General features: G+C 40.3%; 1 protein-coding gene across 1 annotated transcript in view; it reads right to left on the bottom strand.

Annotated features, from left to right (window-relative positions):
* The window catches only part of ARHGAP26 (Rho GTPase activating protein 26), a 692,304-nt gene that overhangs the window by 296,596 nt on the left and 374,263 nt on the right, over window positions 1–21,445 (bottom strand). Inside the window, exon 12 of the mRNA XM_006873269.1 lies at window positions 6,583–6,648. Within this exon, the coding sequence (XP_006873331.1) occupies window positions 6,583–6,648 (66 nt within the window). The remainder of the gene's footprint in view (window positions 1–6,582; window positions 6,649–21,445) is intronic.

Genomic DNA, 21,445 nt, shown 5'->3' with positions numbered 1-21,445 from the left:
TGTTATCATGACTAATTGCGACTGTCACAACTGTAAATGCAGAAGTTTTGTAACAAAAACAGGGGAGTGGTTAATCTTACAGTTCAGAAACAAAGGACTCTAGGACCACAAAGGGAAAAAAGCACAAGCAGAATGTGGGACCTTATCCAGAGAAGCAGAGACAGGAGAGATGGAGGCAGAGATGGGGACATGGATAGAGGGAGGAGTTGAGAACTGTAGATTCACGTGAAGAGAGGGACTAAGAGCTGGTGGCCAGGAGACAGACTTGCAGAATGTACCCTTTGGTGGTGTAAATTATTATATATGCCTGAGTATTAAAAAAAAAAAAAGCTAAAGAGAATATAGAGAAACACTGTTAACAGATGGTACATGGACAGGAATAGAATCATGGTAATGAAACAAGGTGTATGCTTTGTTGAATGTAAAACCAATGATCTGCCCTATAAACTTTCACTCAATCCTCAATAAAAACCTTAAATAAATAAAAAAAAAGAAGAAGACATCCGGGGATATTTTTAGTTTAAGGTTTAAAGATGACCTCAGTGTAATAGTTTCAGGGGTTTATCATGATGGCTTAAGTATGAAGTACATGGAAGTTTGAAATTTAATTCTGCATTTTCCCCCTTTTGGTTAGAATTTTTCTGTGGAATCTTTGATCACAATGTTCAGGAATGGAAAATGGGCACCATCCAGTTCTTCTGGTCTAATGGCAAAGGAGGCATTCTACTTATATATCAAGAGAAATGAGAAGAGCGAACCTAAGCACAAGAAAATGTGCAACTGGACAAACAGAAGGCTTAATTTCTAGTAAGTATCCTTTTTAATGCCCAAACAGAGAACTAAGAACAAATTCATTTCAGTACTTTGGTTCATTTAAATGCATGGGGTTTAGATTACCAGAAACATAAAGGGACAGTTTAAACCAAATGGTTCAAAATGGCTTTTGTTCTGTTTGTCCTAAACCCATCATATCTGACACATTATAACTCACTGGCTCTTAACATGACCAATAGAGTCCTACACTTTGCTCTAGGTCCCCTGACCTGTTACTCCAGTATACTAAACGTATGCCTGACCTCACAGCCTTTCCAATTGCTGATGATAAATGCTCCCAGATCTTTCTATCATATAGGTTTCAGTTTATGTGCAACCTCTTTAATGTAAAGTCTCAAGACCAACACTACTGGGCATTCCCTTACCTTGTTTTAATTACTTTATATCCGTTAACAATCCCTGAAATTATCTTATTTGAATTCTTCCTTATTTTTTTTCTCGCAACTAGAATGCAAATTCTGAAGTACAATGAATGATTCTACCCTGTTCACCATTACACCCCTAGCACCTAGATGAGTCTATGGAACATTATAGTAAATAAAACAAAGAACTATACTATAAAAGGAATTCTGGTATGGCACTGTAGGGTAACGCTGGCTACCAATAACAAGATTAGTTCAAACTCACCAGATGCTCCTTGGAAATGTACAGGGTTGCTAAGAGTCAGAACCAACTCAACAGCACTTAACAGCAACATACTATAAAAAACTTAAGGGCCAAAACACAACTGCAGGGAAGAAATTCAGGTAAAGTCGGATTCTGCAGTTTCCTTAGTAACACCTAAAGAGCAGTAGAACTAATGAATAAAAGGTAGTTATCTGGAATGTTAAGATTGAAAAGCACCTGTAAAATTATGCACATCATTCCGTATGGTTCACAGGTTTGGATCCCCTGCTCAAAAACAATGAGAGGAACCCGAGTTACTCAGCTGCAGAACCACATTATTCAGTAACATACAAACTTGAAGGACTTGTCCTTTTTGAAGTGTTTCTATTCTTTCCTTTCAGGTTTATGCCTTCCTAGGATGTTACATAGCCCTGTTGTTGTTGTTAAGTGCCGCCAAGTCAATTCTGACCCATAGCGAACCTATATAAGGTTTCCAAGGAGCAGCTGGTGAGCTTGAACCACCGACCTTGCAGTTCAAATGACTTTGCAGTCTGATGCATTAGCCCACAGAGTCCTGGCTTCCCCTAAATGATTACTAACAAACTCCAGACAGTATGGAATGCCTGTTAATCTAGGGTCACCATAAACATAAGTATACAAACATGCACCACACTGGAGAAATCCCCACATCCTTCAACCATTTATGCCAAAATGGAATTTAACTCACACTGTTCTTAACTCCCCTTTTGCTAAACGAACAGTTGCTTACGATTTAAAGAATATAATGTTTAACCTCATTGTAGGGGAAGAAAGAGACAAAAGGTGGATGCTAAGAGACCAACTAGCGACCCTCTTTTTCCTTTATTATGCATTGCATATATTTTCTGATTTAGCATTAGGAAAACTTGTCCACCTGAGTTTACACTTATTCCACAGACTCAATAAATTATTTTAAAGGATTAGGTTTCCCTATGGATTTGGGCTTCAAAAAAAAAAGAATATGGTCAGCTTCAGGCAACTATATAAAGTTCATAAGGAAGTATTTTTGTTTTGAACTGACACTTGACTCCATTTTTATGTACTACCTTTGGTAATCCTACACCTCACATTTCTCATTCCTTTTTTGAAATTGAAAATCAAATGAAAACTCCTGTTGAAAAATTATCTTGGTAATACATGCTTAAAAAATTAGAAACTTGTAGTTTACATAGTTAGATAAATCAAAGAAAGATAATAAAAAATATCAGAGACACTATAACACCAAGATAAATACACTTGAAGTTATAGATCCTATGTCGTATCCCCCACATCCTGCCACCCCGTGACTTTCCATACGTACAAGAGGTTCATACTGAGCTAGTCATTCTGTAACTTGCATTTTCCACTTTCTATTGTTGTTGTTGTTAAATGCCGTCAAGTTACTTCCAACTCAGCAACCCAGAAAAGGATTTCTGAGGCTGTAAATCTTTGTGGGAGCAGAAAGTCTCATCTTTCTCCTGTGGAGCAACTGTGGGCTCAAACTCCAGATCTTGTGGTAAGCAGCCCACTACTTACCCTACAGAGCTAATGCACTTGCACTTTATATTACATATATGTATACACAGGCAGTTCCCAGGTTATGAACAGCCAACTTAAAGATAACCCTATTTATTTATCCTTTGTTGTTGTTGTTAAGTGCAATTAATGTCATGAAAATTTGGCCTTTGCAGTGCAGTGAATTATTTAATATGGCTCTCTAGCCATGGTCTTTGTAATTCCTACCAAACAGCTAGCTGAGACCATACAGATGGTCTCTCTTCCTGATGACTCTGGCTAAGCCAAAGTGGGGGAACATGCTGACAGGATTGTATGATTCAGTTGTGAGTGACTATTAACAGGATTAATTATGACTGTAAAAACTTAGAACTCTAATGACAGGATTGATCAATTTGGCCATTCTGCTGGGTTCAACGTAAGCCATCTCAGAAGGTGAGAAAAGGGAAATCATTAACATGAACAATTAAAAAAAAAAAAAAAAGCCAGGAGTGTAGCATGGGCTTTAGATCCCAAGTTCCCTGCATTTTCAACCATCTTGATTTGGGGACAGAACGCTGTGATACCAGAGAAGCAGTAGAGGAGTGTCAAGAGTGGCAGTAACAGAACCAAAAGCCATAGCCTGAAACAGCAGTGTGCTTCCCAGTCCACCAAGCAAGGTAATCTCAGTGTGTTCAGGCAGGAGGCTCCCTTGCAGAGTGGACTGCCTCCAGGCACTGGCTTATAGTAGAGTGGAGTGCCCATAATGCACTTATCAACTGCCCTAAAAGAGCTCTGTAACATTGCCTAAATAGGTCAGAGGTCAAGGTGTCTCGAGGACCAAAGAAATGCCTCCATGGTTTCGTAGTGGTTACGAATTGGGCTATGGACCCAAGGTCAGCAGTTGGAAACTACCAGCTGTCCCACGGGAGAAAGATGAAGCTTTCTGCTCCTGTAAAAATTTACAGCCTTGGAAACCCTGTACAGGGTTGCTATGAGTCAGAACCAACTCCATGGCACATGACAACAACAACAAGAAGCATGGCTGGAAAGAGGCTGTCCTGACCAAAGAACTGTGTCTTAAGCAGTTCTGATCCTGAATTATAACCTGCTGACTTCCCTAATAAACCCCATAGTTGTGAGTATCTTCTCTGAGTTCTGTGTAGCAATGAATTCTAGAATCCAGCTGGTAAGTAGAGGGGTGCAGTGGGAGGGATGGTTGGTGTCAAACTTGGTTTTTCTTTAAAAAGATTGGAGGATGGAGACTGATCGCTTTACCACAATTGGGTTTGCATTAGGCTGATGGTGATTCTCCTTCTCCTTCCTTGTGAAGCTGGACAATGTCCGATACAGTCTTCCCATCATTTTCACACTCTCACTCCACAATGATTGGACCAATCTCTAATCAAAACAAATCCTTGATTACAATTACCTTCACTGGCTGCACATGCAGCTTTTAAATAGTTGAGAAGGTTTCAAGCCTTTCCTTGTGTTAACCAAAAACCAAACCCACGACCATTGAGTCCGTTCTGACTCACAGTAGCCCTGTGTGGGGTTTCTGAGAATATAAACCTTTATGGGAGCAGTCTCCTCTTTTCCCCACAGAGCAGCTGATGGGTTTGAACCACCACCCTGTGTTTAGCATCCAGTGCTTATCCTATAATGCCACCAGAGCACCTTTCCTTACACTGATATAGATCAGAATCATATGCAGCTGGTCTGATTTAGCTATAAATTCTTAAAGATGCAATTAGTAATCTGGGAACTGCAACATATAAAATCTTGCCATATCAATAGATTTATTTCCATTGCATTTTAGTGGCTCTTTTTTTTCTTTTCCTACTGCATGGAAGTACCATGCAAAATTGGTTTACCATGCAGTAACCAATTTCTGACATATTTTGAGCTAGTTTTCTGTTTTTTGTTACCTTTAAAACACCATTGTGTAAGTATACCTATGGCTCAGTCTTTGCCCATCTATTTCCTCAAGATCAATTCCCAGAAATCTCACATATTTTGATTTTATTATCTCAAGGTTGGAGTCCTGGTGTGGTGCTATAGGATAAACACTTGACTGCTAACCACAAGGTCGGCAGTTCAAATCCACCAGCTGCTCCTTGGAAACACTACACAAGGTCATTAAGAATCAGAACTGACTCAATGGCACTTAACAACAACAGCAAGTTATATATTATGTTTCTTTTTAAACTGCCTTAACTGTAGCTCTGGTAGCGTAGTGGTTACGAATCGGGCTGCGAACCTTAAGGTCAGCGGTTCGAAACTACCAGCCGCTCCGCGGGAGAAAGATGAGGCTTTCTACTCCCGTAAGGATTTACACCCTCGGAAACCCTGTACAGGGTCGCTATGGGTCGGAACCGACTCGACGGCACTTAACAACAACAACAACAACTGTTGAAGGAGGCATAGCAGAAAAAGGCAAACACTAAAAAAAAAAAAAAAAATTTTTTTTTAATGTTTACACATGAAAATAATCACCTTGGATGAGAATACTTTTTGACTAAATATAGGAATACAAGCTTCTGAGGCTCTGTTTTTTGTGTGTTTCGTTTTTTTTCTTCCTCTCTACTTGATGTTTTTATAGCTTCTATAGAGAAGTTTATATTTCTTAACTGATACACGTTATGGGCCCTGCTTTAAAAAACAGAATCCCTACCAAACAAATAAAGAGGGTTGGGTTGAGACTGTGGAATAAATATGCCTCACATCTTTGATAAAAATCAAATCAAGTAGAAATATGGTTCATGGCTTTTGTCAGGGTTCCAACAGACCAGTGCATTTGAAGCTCCAGAATGCCAGAACTCCGGCATCTCCTTTGTGGCAGGAGGAGATAGAGAACTATTGGGCTTAACTAGTTTCCTTGAACGAGCTTCTTGTTCATGTTGGCCCTGGGAAGATCAACGTGGGACAGGCAGCACCTGACTGTACCACTGCAGGCTACCAGGAACATTCATCTCTGCCCTTCTCTCTACCTGGATAATCCCCAGGGATTGGCTCCCCAAAGCAGAGGTCCCTAACCTAGGCTCCATGGACCCCAGGCAGTCCACTGGGAGTCTCTGTTTTGTCAGGAAAGCAATCATATCTTTATTTCTCTTACCCTAAAACTGTACTTTTGCATTTCCTTTTATTATGAATGTAAGCAATAAATTCCTGGAACATTAGCAGTACCCACTTACTCAGAAATCAGATACTTTCATAACACATTATAATTGTTATAGATGTCTTGGAATACTTCCAAATCATGCTAGTTATTACTTGTGCTATTTAATGCATTCACAAAGAAACACATATATTGATATACTACAGCTAGGGTAGATTGGAAATCTTTTGATAACTGAATTGAAATAACTGGTTTCCTTGGTAAAATTTTAAAATATGCATTTTAAAACATTCTTCTGAAAAAAAGCTTCACTAGCCAAAGGGGAGGTGGACAACACAAAATAAATGGAGAGACCCTGTCCCGGGGCAACACAACTTGCAGAAACACACTGACTGTGGTATTTGGGGAGTTAACGAGTCACTTAAAATTAGAAAACAGCAGGTAGCAGGTCTGATGCCTCACCAAATGCATGACCTTCTTTGAGAACAATGCCATCTGTTGAATTACTTTACCTCTGGTTTCCACTGCATGGATGCACTTCCTGATTATGTTGAAGCCAATGTTGTCCAACTGTGCCACTGAAAGAACAAGAGATGAAGTCAAGAGGTGGGCTGTGCAAACCAACCTAGGACAAAACTCAGCCAACCCACAATAGCCCAATCCCTGGTGGTTAGGTATCTTGTTATGATAAAACTGGCTGGTATAACTAGGACAACAATAAAAATAATAAATGCAAGTATTATTTCATTTAATTCTCATCATAGATGAACCACCAACCTGGTAGTTCAAATGACTTTGCAATCTGATGCATTAGCATCCTTTAAATTGCTTTGTAAACAGAAGTTGTCAGACTAGGCACAAAGTCAGAGCTGTATAAATGTTGGGTAACTGCTTTATGGATTATCTCATTTAATTCTTGCAAGTCCTCCAGGATGATTCTATTATTAGCCACATATTGCAAATGAAGAAACTGAGATTTGTGTCCAAAGCCAAAGAGATAAAACATGGAAACCTGGTTCCAGAGTCTATACTATTTGTCACCAGCAAGCTACATAAAAGATAAAAGTATTATGTTGCTCAGGTGGTTAGATAAAAAGGGGGAAAGATCTAAAGGAAAATTTAAACAGTCAAGAACAAAGAACCACTAAGACAATAAAGTTAGTCCTCTGTGTGTAAAATTGAAAGGTTATCCATTTACTCTAAGTCCACTAAAATCATTCAGAAAACAGAAGATCACTAGTTATCAATCTGGTAACCAGACTCAAAATCCATTACAATCCAGTTTCCCAGTGACAAGATATGCTTGGTAATCTTTAAGGATGGGTTCATCTTTGACCTCCTTAGACCATGGCATGCTACAAGACTAAGGGTTCAGAGTGGAGGAGGTAATGATGTACAATAAGAAAGTGAGTTTTAGAAATAATTTTAGAGATAAACTTGTAAAATATGACAAGAGAACAGAACTTGAACTCATCTTGGATCTAAGCTAAATTGAACCTTTCTCCAATTTTTACGTATCTGGGTGACCTTAGAGCCAACAAAGATAAAAATTCTTTTAAAAATAATCACAGAGAATTCCCAAAATCAAACTAAAAAGGAATGCTAATTTCCCATAATGTCTCTTCCCAAAGGGAAATAAAATAGCTTTTGTACTTACACACATACTTATTGCTAAGTGATACTTATTACAAACCCACTCAGCCTCTAGGATAGTAAAGTACCAGAAAAGAAGTAGGAAAACAAATGTTTTTCTCCCTGGATATCACCTGCTATAAAAATCATTCCTCATTCTCATTCACTTAAAAGCTGTAAGGAGCCTACTAATTCAACCCTTTTCCAAGCATTTACTCTTTATACTAATTGGGATAGTTCAAGCTTTCTGACTAGGACCATAAGCCAGATGTAAATCCGTCTTCCATATGAAACTCAAGTAACTCACACATAAGACATTTTCCCAATGCAATAACACACTACCATATACACAGGCCAAATACCTGTTGGAATTTCATTTTATTACAGCACTGAGATATAATTCACCGGCTATAAGGCTTACCCATTTAAAGTCTACAAGCCAGTGGCCTTTAGTATATTTACATAATAAAGCATCGATCTCCACTGTCAAATACAAGAACATTTTCATAACCCCCAAAAGAAACTCCAAACCATCATCAGTCAACTCCTCATTTTTCTTTATACTACATACCTTGGCAACTACTAAGTTATTTCCTGTCTCTATGAATTTGCCTATTCTGGGCATTTCATCTAAGTGCAATCAAACAATGTATGGCCTTTTTCTCAAGCTTCTTCCACTTAGGACACTATTTGCATGTACTTTCATATATATAGTAGAATGTATAGAGTTTCTAAGGCTGTAAATCCTTTCAGGAACAGAAAGTCTCCTTTTTTTCCACAGAACAGCTGGTAGTTTCAAACTGCTGACCTTGAGGTTAGCAGCCCAACTCATAACCATTATGCTACCAGAGCTCCTTATCAGTACTTACTCCTGTTTATGGCTGAACAACAGTCCAGTATATTAATAAACCTCAGTTTATTTATCCATTTTTTTCAGGTGGTGGACATTAAACTTGTTTTCACTTTTTGACTATTATGAATAATGTTGCTATGACCATTTCTGTACAAATCTTTCTGTAGACATATGTTTTCATTTGTCGTGGGTCTATGCTAGAAGTAGATTTTTCTAAGTCACGGGTATCTTTGGAGTACTGGTATGGCCCTGAGGGTAAGCACTAGAACCACAAGGTCGATTTGAACCACAGGCTCTTTGGAAACCCTATACAGGGTCACTATGAGTTGGAACCAACTTGACAGCACTTAACAACAACAACAGGGTAACTTTTTGCTGGACCATGGAGGAATGATCAAACTCATTCCCAATGTAGCGGCACCTTTTATACTCTACCAGCAATGTATGAGGGTTCCAATTTCTCTACATCCTTGTCAGCATTTGTTATTGTCCTTTTTATTACAGTCACCTTAGAGTGTGTGAAGTGGTATCTCAGCATGGTTTTGATTTATATTTCCCTAATGACTAACAATACTGTTATGTAGAGGGAAAATTTTCATTCTTTTATACAGTAGTCAGAAGGAAATTATTTGTGTGGGGAGTCACTTTTTATACTTAAGGAGGGTCCAAATGTTTATAATAACTATCAATCAGGTAAAGCCTTTTAGTTCTTCTTTTGAGAGGTGCCTAAGAGGATCCTTCCATAAGGAGCTCTGGTAGTGTAGTGGTTACGGATCGGGCTGCGAGTCACAAGGTCAGCAGTTCGAAACTACCAGCTGTTCCGTGGGAGAAAGATGAGATGCTTTCTGCTCTCATAAAGATTTACAGCCTCAGAAACCCTGTACAGGGTCGCTATGAGTTGGAACTGACTCCATGGCCCATAGCACTAGCAGTAAGAGGATCCTTCCATAGAGAATCCATAATAGAAGAATTTGGGGAGATTAAAAAACCCCACCATTTTCCACATAGTGTTCTGGGAAGCTGTGGATTCCAAACTTGGTTGTTTAAGATAAAATGTGTAAACACAATCTGATTCTAGATTTTAATGAACATTTACCCTATTCTGTTTTCTTATTCCATGAACACCACTAAAAGTATTGGAGAATTGAGAAGCACCTAGTGCCTGACAATGTTGACCAGAAGATATATGGTCACAAAGTCATCAGTCCAACTAGTGGAAGAAATAAGGACAGAGTTACATATGACCCTGCTGAGAAACATCAGTCCTTGAATCTTTCCTTATGGAACGGAGAGGAATAAGCAAGAACTCCACCACCAACCCCCCTCCCCTTTTTTTTTTTTTAAGTTTTTATTATGATTTGAATCAAAGGTTACGGGGCAGATCATCAGTTTTACATTCAACAAATCATATACTTTGTTTCATTACAATGATTATAATCCTCTCCATGTACCATCAGTTAACAGTATTTCTCTCTATTCATTTTAGCTTTTTTTTAAAAAAAAAAAAAAACAACAACAACAGCAACAATCAGGCATATATAATAATTTGTGCCACCAAAGGGCCCATTCTGCATGTCTGTCTCCTGGCTACCAGCTCTCAGTCCTTCTCTTTCCATGAATCTAGTATCCTCAGCCAATCTCTCTCTCCATGTCCCCAGCTCTGCCTCCATCTCTGGTGCCGCTGCTTCTCTGGATAAGGTATCACAGTCCACTTGTGCTCTTCTCCCTTGATGGTCCTAGGGTCCTCTGTTTCTGGAATGTAAGATTAACTACTCCCTTGTTTTTGTTAGAAAACTTCTACCTTTATAATTTTAACAGTCTCAATTAGTCATGGTAACAACTTCTCACTATTGAATCACAGGACTCTCATCCCCAGGTCTTTTCACCAGACCCATCAAGATAAGATGAAAACTATTCAATGGGGACTCTGTCTTCCCCTGCACATTGTGAAATTAAAACTCCCTGTTGAAACCTTGTAAGCCAGTCACTCCATGCCTTTATTACCCCTCATTTCAGGTACCCAATATCTAAGTTGTCCATCCCTATCTACCCTGTGTACAGAGGGGATAGCATTGATACTTGATGTGAAGACTCCTTCCCTCTCTGTTGGTATTTTGAGCTACTACATCCATGAGTATAGGTCAAGTTCATCAAGTTGTAGCAATTTACCCTCATTTCCCTTTAACAAAACAACAAAAAAATTATTATTATCATCTTCTAGTCAAGTTCTGATTATCAAGTCATCAATGGTAGGTCAAATGGGTACTATCTTCAAGTCTGGGTGTTCCTGTGTGTCTCCCCTCACTTCATATCAGCTAGATGCATCATTCTCAGCTCTAACCCTTAAGCAAGACCCTTTTGCAGTTAAGTATTACCTAATGGAAAATAATAAACTGGAACCTTCCAAGTATATCTGACTCCCGGTATGGTGCTATGGGATCACCACTGGACTGTGAATTGCCAGGTCTGCAGTTCAAACCCACCAGCTGCTCCTCAGAAGCCTTATATAGTTGGAACTGACTTGATGGCACTGAACAATAACAGTAATTACAATACAAAAATGGGAAAGCAAAAGTGGCCATACTAAACTTCTAAGTAAAAGTTCCTCTTCTGACTTTTGTAGCATTATAAGTTCTTCAGTTGGTTTTAAACCAGCAAATCCAGTTTCTTGAAATAAGTCTTATATTAGACATCATGCCCTTACACATTACATGGGTACGCAGCATGTATCAGTACATACTAATGTCACAGGAGTCCTGGTATAGCGCTGTAGGATGATGCATGGGACCACAAGATTGGTTTGAATTGCAAGGTCAGCAATTCACTCTCATCAGCCACTCCTCAGAAACCCCACAGAGTGTTGCCAAGAGTTGGAACCAACTCTACTGAACCAAACAACAACACCACTTGCTGTCTCAGTTAAAGAATGTATAACATTTGCATACTGCAAAGTCAAACATTAAGAGGTCAAAGTAACTCTCCGTTAGCCTCAAATGTATTCAAGTTAATACAGATGGTAATAATTGCAGTTTTTTAAATAGATAAAATTGCGTGAAGCAACAAAATTCACATCAAAACCCAGTGCTGCAACAGTATACCAGTATACTCAGCCAGCACAGTTTAACAATCACTGCTTTGAATATCTATACTGGGACTGCTCTAAATTACTATCCAGGCATTTCCATCTCTCCCTCTCTCACACACACAATGTTAACATCTACTCTCACCCACTGGAGTTTCCTGCTGACCTCGTGATTAGGTTACTAATAATTACCAACAGCTTTATTATTTAAGATGCACTGAGAGCCACAAATGTGATAGGGACTGCAGAGCATCCACAACCAGATAATTAGCCCTGATCTCTGCCCAGTGGGTATAGAATCTAAGTTAATTGAGCTCTTCTAGTCTGAAAAGTGACTTCCCAATAAAAGGCTTAGAACACCATCACCACCGAGCAGAGTTTGCTAATGACAGAAAAAGTCAGAGCAGTCCAGCAGATGGAAGTGGCTGTCCATAATCCCCTCTAGCAGGTGATTCCGATCTTTCACTGAGCCATGGCTCAGACAAGGTCAGGGATTTATTTGCAATTTCTGTATCCTTATAATCTCCAGAAAAAATCTCTCATTAAATATCGACTAGGCTGGCATTATTCTCTTAATTTGACTTGCGATGAGTTGCTACAGTACTGGAGGCTCCCAGGCCCGTACCCACTTTCGTGATGCTAAGGCTTGGTCTGGCTTTTCCTCCACCCTTATCTTCAAGTCCAGCTCTGCCCAGGTTTACACACCAGACAGCCAAAAGGTTGTTGCTGTGCTTTTGTCAGGAATTGTCAATTTGGCTCTGACTCAATAGCAACCCTATGCACAAGAGAACAAAACACTGCCTGGTCCTGCACCATCCTCACAGTCATTACACTTGAGTCCAATACTGCTGCCAATGTGCCAATCCGTCTCATTGGAGGTCCTCCTATTTTTTGTTGATGCTCCACCTTATCAAGCCCGGTGTCCTTACTCCAGGAATTGGACCCTCCTGATAATATGTCCAAAGTATGAGAGGCAAAGTATCGCCATCCTTGCTACAAAGGAGCATTCTGGCTGCAATTCTTACAACACAGATTTCTTTGTTCTTCTGGCAGTCCACAGTGCTTATAATATTATTCTACAACATCGTAACTCAAATGCATCGATTCTTCTATGGTTTTCCTTATTCGCTGTCCAACTTTCACATGCACATAAGGCAACTGAAAATACCATGACTTGGGTCAGGAGCATCTTAGTCCTCAAACTAATACATATGATCTTGAACACTTTAAAGAGGTCTTGATTTAACTAATGCAATACACATCATTTAACTTCTAGACTGCTACATTCACGAGTGGTAACAGTGTTATCAAATCAAAGTGAAGTCTTTGATAACTTCACTTTTTTCTCCATTTATTATGATGCTCTTCATTGGTCCAGTTGTGAGGATTTTAGTTTCCTTTACATTGAGGTGCAATCCATACCAAAAGCTATGGTGTTTGATCTTCATCAGTAAGTATTTTAAGTCCTCTTTGCTTTTAGCAAGGAAGGTTGTATCATCTGCTTATCAAAGGTTGTTAGTGAGTCTTCCTCCAATCCTGATGCCATGTTTTTCTTCATATATTCCAGCTTCTCAGATTATTTCCTCAGCATACACACTGAATAGTATGGTGAAAGAATCCATCCCTGGTACACACCGTTCGTGATTTTAAACCATTCAGTGTCCCCTTGTCTGCTCAAACGACTGCCTCTTGGTCTATGTACACGTTACTCATGAGCACAATTAAGTGTTCTGCAATACTTATTCTCCACAATGCTATTCACAGCTTGTCATGATCCACAGTCAAAAGCATTTGCATAATCAATAAAGCATAGGCAAACATCTGTCTGATATTTTCTGCTTTTAGCCAAGAACCATATGACATCAGCAATGATATACCTCATTCCACGTCCTCGTCTGAACCTGGCTTGAACCTCTGGCAATTCCCTGTCAATGCACTGTTAACAGCTGTTTTAAAATTATCTTTAGAAATTTTTACTTGCATTTGATATTAATGATATTGTCTGATGATTTCTGCATTCCATTGGGTCACCTCTGTTTGGAATGGGCACAAATAAGGAACTCTTCTAATCAGCTGGCCAGATAGTTGTGTTCCAAATTTCTCAGCACAGATGAATGAGTTTCTCCAGTACTGCACCAGTTTGTTGAAGGATTTCAATTTGTATTCCATCCGTTTCTAGAGTCTTTTTCTTTGCCAATGTAATTCTACCTTCAGTATCACTGGCTCTTGAAATAGATGAACATCGACCATTTCTTTTTGGTACAGTGACTCTGTATTCCTTCCATCTTCTTTTGATGCCTCCCACATTATTCAATATTTTTCCCATAAAATCCATCAATATTACAAGTCAAGGCTTGAGTATTTTCTTCAGTTCTTTCAGCTTCAGAAATGTTGATTGTGTACTTTCCTTTAGATTTTCTAACTCAAGGTCTTTGCACATCTCATTCTATTACTTGACTTTGTTATCTCAAGCTGCCCTTTGAAAATCTCTGTTCAGTTCTTGTTGGTGGTGGTGGTGTTGTGTGCCGTCGAGTCAGTTCCGACCCATAGCAACCCTGTACAGGGTTTCCGAGGGTGTAAATCTTTACGGTAGTAGAATGCCTCATCTTTCTCCTGTGGAGCAGCTGGCAGTTTCGAACCGCTGAACTTTAAGGTTCGCAGCCCGATTCGTAACTACTACACTACCATAGCTCCTTATACCTCCTCATTTCTTCCATTTGCTTTAGCATCTTCTATACTGATGAGCCCTGGTGTGGCGCTGTGGGCTAATGCGTCAGACTGCAAAGTTGTTTGAACTACAAGGTCGGTGGTTCAAGCTCAACAGCTGCTCCTTGGAAACCCCATATAGGGTCACTATTGGTTGGAATCGACTCGACGGCACTTAACAACAACAACATACTGAAGAGTAAATTTCAGAGTCTCTTTCTGGCATCCATTTTGGTCTTTTTTTTCTTCCATGTTCCGATTATGATTAGATGCTTACAGCTGTTTTTCCTCATTTTGAATTGTGTCCCGTCAGCAAATGAAGGTCCTGAAAGCTTTATTTCATTCTCGTCATCAGAGTCAACTCTACTTTGAGGAGGCAGCTTTTCCCCAGTCATGTTTTGAGTGCCTTCCAATCAGAGGCCCTATATCTGGTGCTCTTCATACCATTACAATATTCAATATTCTGGTGCTATCTTACAGTGTTTCACTGCTGTTCAGAAGGGTTCAGTCATTGCACAATGAGAAGTAATCCACCTGTCTTTCTTCCTAGTCTGTCTTTGTCTGGAAGCTCAGCTGAAACCTGTCCACCATGAGTGACCCTGCTGGTATTTACAATACTGGTTACATAGCTTGCAGTATCACAGTAACTTGCAAGTCACCACAGTATGACAAACTGACAGATGAGTTATGGGAGGGACTGCAGAGCATCTACAGTCAGATAATTAGCCCTGATCTCTGCCCGGTGGGTACATAATCTAAGTTAATTCAGCTCTTCTAGTTTTATAAAGTGGAGTCCTGGTGTGACACTGTAGAATCATAAGGTCAGTGTGAACTGCAAAGTCAGCAGTTCAAACTCACCAGCTGCTCCATGGAAACCCTACACAGGGTTGCTATGAGTGTAACTAACTTGGTGGTACTTAACACTTAACAACAAGAAGTCTGCAGAGTGACTTTCCAATAAAAGGTTTAGAACACCGTAACCGCCCAGCAAAGTCTCTACTGACAGAAAAAGTCAGAGCACTCCACCAGATGGAAGTGGCTGTCCATAATCCCCTCTAGCAGGTGAATCAACTCTTTCACTGAGCCAAAGCTCAGAAAAGGTCAGGGGTTTATTTGCAAGTTCTGAATCCTCATAATCTCCAGAAATAATCTCATATTAAATATCGACTAGGCTTGCATTATTCACTTAATTTGATTTGTGATGACTTGTACAGTACTGGAGGCTCCCAGGCCCGACATCCACCTTTGTGCTAGGTCTGGCTTTTCCTCCACCTTTATCCCCAAGTCGAGCTCTGCCCAGGTTTATGTACAAAACAGCCAAAATAGCTGTCATAGAATTTTTGGACTGCCAGGTCGGTTTAAACCACGAGTCCCGTGATTCAAACCCACTAGTCACTCCTTGGAAACCATATACAGGGTCGCTGTGAGTCAAAACCGACTTGCAGGCTCCTGACAATAACAACTACGTACATTCACTGAGCTCAGAGCACTACCCACAACGACCTCCCAAATGAGAACCGTATCACCCTCTTAACTGCCATCATTTGAAGCCTGGTTCTTTTGCTCCTTTTAGAGAAAGGAGGGGGCCAGGGTTGCTTTGTTTCTCAAAGTCTTCTGAAGGATTTCTTTCAGCTGAAACTCAATTAACTCATACCTAGACATTTTTCAAATGGAAAGGGGAGCCAAACTCACTCAGCATAGAGAATCATATGGCACACCAATGATGTGACAAGATATGCCTGACAAAGTGAATTTATGCTACCTGCCTACTGTATCAATTTTAGGAAGAGGGAGCAGGTTAAATCCAGAAACAGTTTTACTCCAAAGGGCCTAAAAGAACAGTGTCCTATGCTGATGTTTTTTGCTGTTATTGAGTGAATTTTGGCTCAAACCATTTCCTTATCAACGAGAACGAGGGTGGTGGGCCAGAGAGACAAACAGGAATTTGAAGTCAATGGTCACTGCCATACCATGAGGTCCAAAAGGTGACTGCCACGCTCAGGAGCTTCTGGAAGCTCACCTAAAATGCTGTCTTCTGGCTTTTTTCACCTTGAAAAAAAGAGGTGAAGGTACTGGTGGAAGGAAGGTGGTAAGAAAAATAGCACAACTATATCCTCTATATTCAAATTATTATCAATCCCTCAAATCTATCTCCAGATTCTGTCTAGTTCATTCTAATCCTGGTTTAGGCCTCTGTTGCCAGAAAACCTAAAAAAATCCTTAACTGCTCTCCTCACACCTACTCTAATCTGGCGTTCATACTGTTAGTTGAGTGATCTTGACGACACTTGATCATGTCAGCCTCCCTTTTTAAATATCTCAATGGCACCCTGATGAAATGCTGGTAGCGTAGTCATTATGAACTGGGTCGCTAACCTCAAGGTCAGCAGTTTGGAACTACCAGTTGTTCTGCAGGAGAAAGATGAGGTTTTCTGCTCCTGTAAAGATTTACAGCCTCGGAAACCCTATGCAGGGTGGCTATGAGTCGGAACCGACTCCACGGCACACCACCACCACCACCACCAATGGCACCACACTGCTCTCAGGAGGATATAACTCAAATTGCTAACATGGTCCAAAGTGCCCTGCATGGCCTGGTCCCAGTCTGATTCTCCAGCCTCCTCTTGTTGACTCTCAGCACCCCAACCACACCAGCTCTTGTTCAGAGCTTTGAATGTACCACACTTTCTCTACAAACTTTGCACAGGCTGTAACTTTCACCTAGAAGCCCTATGGCCCACGTAACTGAGAATCTTAGATCTCCCACTTAGTATCACTTCCTTGAGAAACCCTCCCTGATCTCTCCACCTACATCAAAAAACCCCATCACTGGCCACTGACCTCTCTCTCAGTGTAAACAGCACAACTGCTGACCTACATTTCTTGGCATGATTGTGTGAAATATGTCTGTCTCCCAAACTAGAATATGCATTCAAGAGAACAATGGCCCATGGTATTTATTTTACTGACTACAGTGTCTGTGTCCCTGTGTGTGTGTGTGTGTGAGTGTACAGTTTTGGATGCATGGATCGATAAATGGAGAGAAATGCTGAAAAACAGTGTGGTATAGTCAAAATGACCTTTCAAAGTCCAAATGATATAAGCCTTATGAGAGCAGATGAGTTATTTAAGTTTTCTGGTCCTCAGTTTTTTCAACTTTTGTAAAGCTATAAAGGTTAAATAAAGAAATGAATGGCCTGATCTAACCACTTCCTTCCTTCCTGCATCAATACAAAGAGGTATTAACCACCTAACATAATAGCCCATGAATGAGTCCAAGAGAAAGAAAAAACAAATGCTGCATAAGCCAAGACGTGCAACAGAGGAGATGCAATCAGGTTAGGTTTTCCTGGACACTTGCAAAAACCCTTTGCTTGGTCATCAGGACATCATCATCACTGAACTTGTGCAGCATGAAACTAGGGCTGGGATGGGCACTCGTCCACGCCATGTTGACTGGGCCATCCAAACACTCAGACAGCCTGAGAGACACCTAGAAAACAGGAACCCATAACAACAGTGCAGTCTTCCCTAGAGCTTTGTTTGCTATACAACACACCCAATTCTTTAAGGTCCAGAGCCCATTTTCTAAAAATCATTGGCCTGCTGTTCCTCATATACTCACAAACCCTATATTTTCAAATCTTACCAATCCATGCAAGGCAAAAGTGACCCATTACCACTTCTGAATAGAAGGGACCTTTCTATACCATAAAGTCCCTAGGTAGTGCCAACAGTTAACACTAACACTAACTCTGGGTGACACCAGTCCACCCACAGGCACCTCAGAATAAAACCCTAGTGATCTACTTCTGAAAAATGAGACACTGAAACCTCTTGGAGCATAGTTCTACTCTGACACATATGGGGTCTCCATGAGTCGGAGTCAGCTTCAGAGCAGCCAGTTGGTTGGCTAGTTGTTTCCATACCACTGTTGTTGTTAAGTGCCATGGAGTCGGTTCCAACTCATAACGACCCTGTACAGGGTTTCTGAGGCTGTAAATATTTACGGGACCAGAAAGCCTCATTTTTCTCCTGCAGAACAACTGGTAGTTACAAACTGCTGACCTTAAGGTTTGCAGCCCGATTAGTAATCACTACACTACCAGAGCTCCACTATCATACACATGGAAAAATAGTCTGGAAAAAGAATAATGCACCCGTCCTGAGAATCCTAATTAGACCTTCAAGAGACATAGCTTTTTACAAAAGAGAAACTAATCTACTGGATTCGTCTCAACATGCATTTAAAAGGACAGGGTGGCTATGGGTAGGAATTGACTCCACAGCACTTAACAACAACAACAAAGCTGGTATTCCACCAGAGACTTTTCCTAGTCTGAATTCCTGGTGTGGCATTGTAGAATAAGCACTGGGCCACAAAATCAGTTTGAACTGCAAGGTCGGCAGTTCAAACTCACCAGCTGCTCCTCAGAAACCCTATTCAGGGTCACTCTGAGTCCAGACCCACTTGATGGCACTTAACAACAACAACAACAAACAGAAAACTTAAGTCAATTTTCCTTATATTGAAACTATATATAGATATGTTGTTAAGTGTCATAGAGTCAGTTCTGACTCACAGTGACCCTATATAGGATTTCCAAGAAGTTACTGGTGGGTTTGAACTGCCAACCTTGTGGTTAGCAGCCAGTGCTCATCCTACAGCGCCACACCACAATTCCATACATATAAAGATTGTTGTTGTTGTTGTTAAGTGCTGTCGAGTGGTTCCAACTTATAGTGAGGCTGTGTAAGGTTTCTGAAGAGTGACTGGTGACTTTGAACTGCCAAACCACTGACCTTGTGACTTGAATTCCAATGCTTATCCTACAGTGCCATCACCAAAGTCCTGAGATACAAAGACAATATGTTGTTGTGAAGTGCTGTCAAGTCAGTTCCGACCCATAGCAACTCTGTACAGTTTTCCAAGGAGTGGCTGGTAAACTTGAACCGCCTACCTTGTGGTTCAAACTGATTTTGCAGTCCAGCACATTAACCCACAGTGCCACACCAGGACTCCAGCGACAGATATAGATAAATGTTTTGTGGGGTTTTTTTGTGGAAGAAATGGAAGTGCTGAATGACTGCATAAAAACAGGATAATTGAGAAATTCAGGAAGTTTTTCCTGCATTTTAAATGTGGATGGTCATAGAAGAATCTGGAGTTGCTGCGAACAGGCCACTATTTCATGGGTAGCTCCAGGGTATTCTAACCACAGAAATTTAATCGATTTCCCAATGTGATTTGCTCTCTAGTGTTGGGTCTGCCTTAGCTCATTCTGAACTTAAATCAATTTAGCACCATTAAAAGCCATGAAAAACATTCACATTGAATTGAATACAAAATCCACCTAGAGAATAGATTTCCAATTGGCTCACACACTTAAAAGGCTCACACATTTTCTCCCAATCATGTGAAAACCCACAGTTGCCAAGGTTTCCTGGGCTGTGGCCCCAGGGAAACTGGTTTCATGGTTACAGCTCTCAAAAGCTTACAGTGAGGCCCAGGGAAGTCAATTTACTAGTTCATAATCATCCAGGTGTGACTTTTCTACTTTGGGGACTGGTGTTAGGTGCCATCCAGTTGGCTGGGAATCATAGAGACGCTGTCTATAACCAAAGGAAACATTTATCGGTCCTATAGTCCTGCTGTGGTGCTGTGGGTTAATGCACCAGACTGTAAAGCTGTTTGAACTGCAAGGTCGGTGGTTCAAGCTCACCAGCTGCTCCTTGCAAACCCTATAGAGGGTTGCTATGGATCAGAACCGACTCGACAGCACATAACAACAACACGACAATATCATCTTCACAACAGCAGTTATATTTGAGTCCACTGTTGCAGCCTCTGTGTCAATCCGTCTCTTGAGGGTCTTCTTAGGACCCCATGCTCAGTTCCATTCCACTGCCTAGTGTAGCCTCTACTCTGCTCCTTGGCTACTATAAACTCAGGGAATATAAACGAACACTAATATTAAATGAAGTCAAACAGACAGTAGCAGTAAATAGTGGAAAGAGAACAATGCACTTTCAAGTCACATGGATCTGGGTTAGACTCCTGTTTCCGCCACCTCTAACTGGGTATAATCTTAGGTGTGGTGCTTCAAGTCTGCATCTCACCTTCCTCACCTGTATAGTGGTGGGGATAACCCCACTATGCACAACAATTGAGGCTTGATACTCAATAAATGGGTACTGCCAGGATTATTACATTGTTGTTGTTAAGTTCTGTGGAGTCGGTTCCAACTCAAAGTGACCCTGTACAGGGTTTCCGAGGCTGTAAATCTTTACGGGAGCAGAACACCTCATCTTTCTCCCATGGAGCCACTGGTAGTTTCAAACTGCTGATCTTGAGGTTGGCAGCCCGACTCATAACCACTACGCTATCAGAACTCCTTATTATTATATTAATAATGCAATTATTACATTACTACAGCCTAATATTTGAATCAGAGGTTCCAGGTTAGGAAATAGTTTCATACCAAGTTCATGTTATTCTTATTATAACCGCATGATGGTGAATATTGTTACCCTTCTTACTAACTATTTTCACAGTGGTAAGCACAATAAGGCATTAGGCATTACAGTTTATAAAATAAGTTCACAAATTCTAATTTAAACAATTTCCCTAGTATTACTGTTAAGTCTTCAAGGCAAGAAAAGTCAAGTGGTGACAACAATGATGGTACAGTTCTAGTTATCACTAAGTGAACATGGAATAAGCTTACACCACCTTATTATCATTCCCATTCTATAGATGGGAAAATAGAGGCTCACATAGGTTACAAAACTTTTTAAAGTTATCTACTTATTCCAATGAGTTTTTGAAATCTACTGGTTTATCACTCATAGCATATATTCTTTTTAAAATTAATGTATGTAAAAACAGCAAGAAAATGGTTAACTATAGTACAGGGATGAACACGGTCAGCATTTCTCAAACTGGGGGAACTGAAGAAAAAATTCAAACCTCGACTTTCGTTATTGAAAGATTCTCTGGGAAAATTATTGAATGATGCAGAATGCATCAAGATAAGATGGAAGGAATACACAGAATCACTATCAAAAGGAAATGGTTAATGTTCAACCATTTCAAGAGGTA

The sequence above is a fragment of the Chrysochloris asiatica genome, unplaced genomic scaffold (assembly GCF_000296735.1).
Source record: "Chrysochloris asiatica unplaced genomic scaffold, ChrAsi1.0 scaffold00232, whole genome shotgun sequence".
Taxonomy (NCBI): Eukaryota; Metazoa; Chordata; class Mammalia; order Afrosoricida; family Chrysochloridae; genus Chrysochloris; species Chrysochloris asiatica.
Note: the sequence above shows the minus strand (reverse complement) of the source record. Positions and strands in the feature narration are given on the sequence as shown.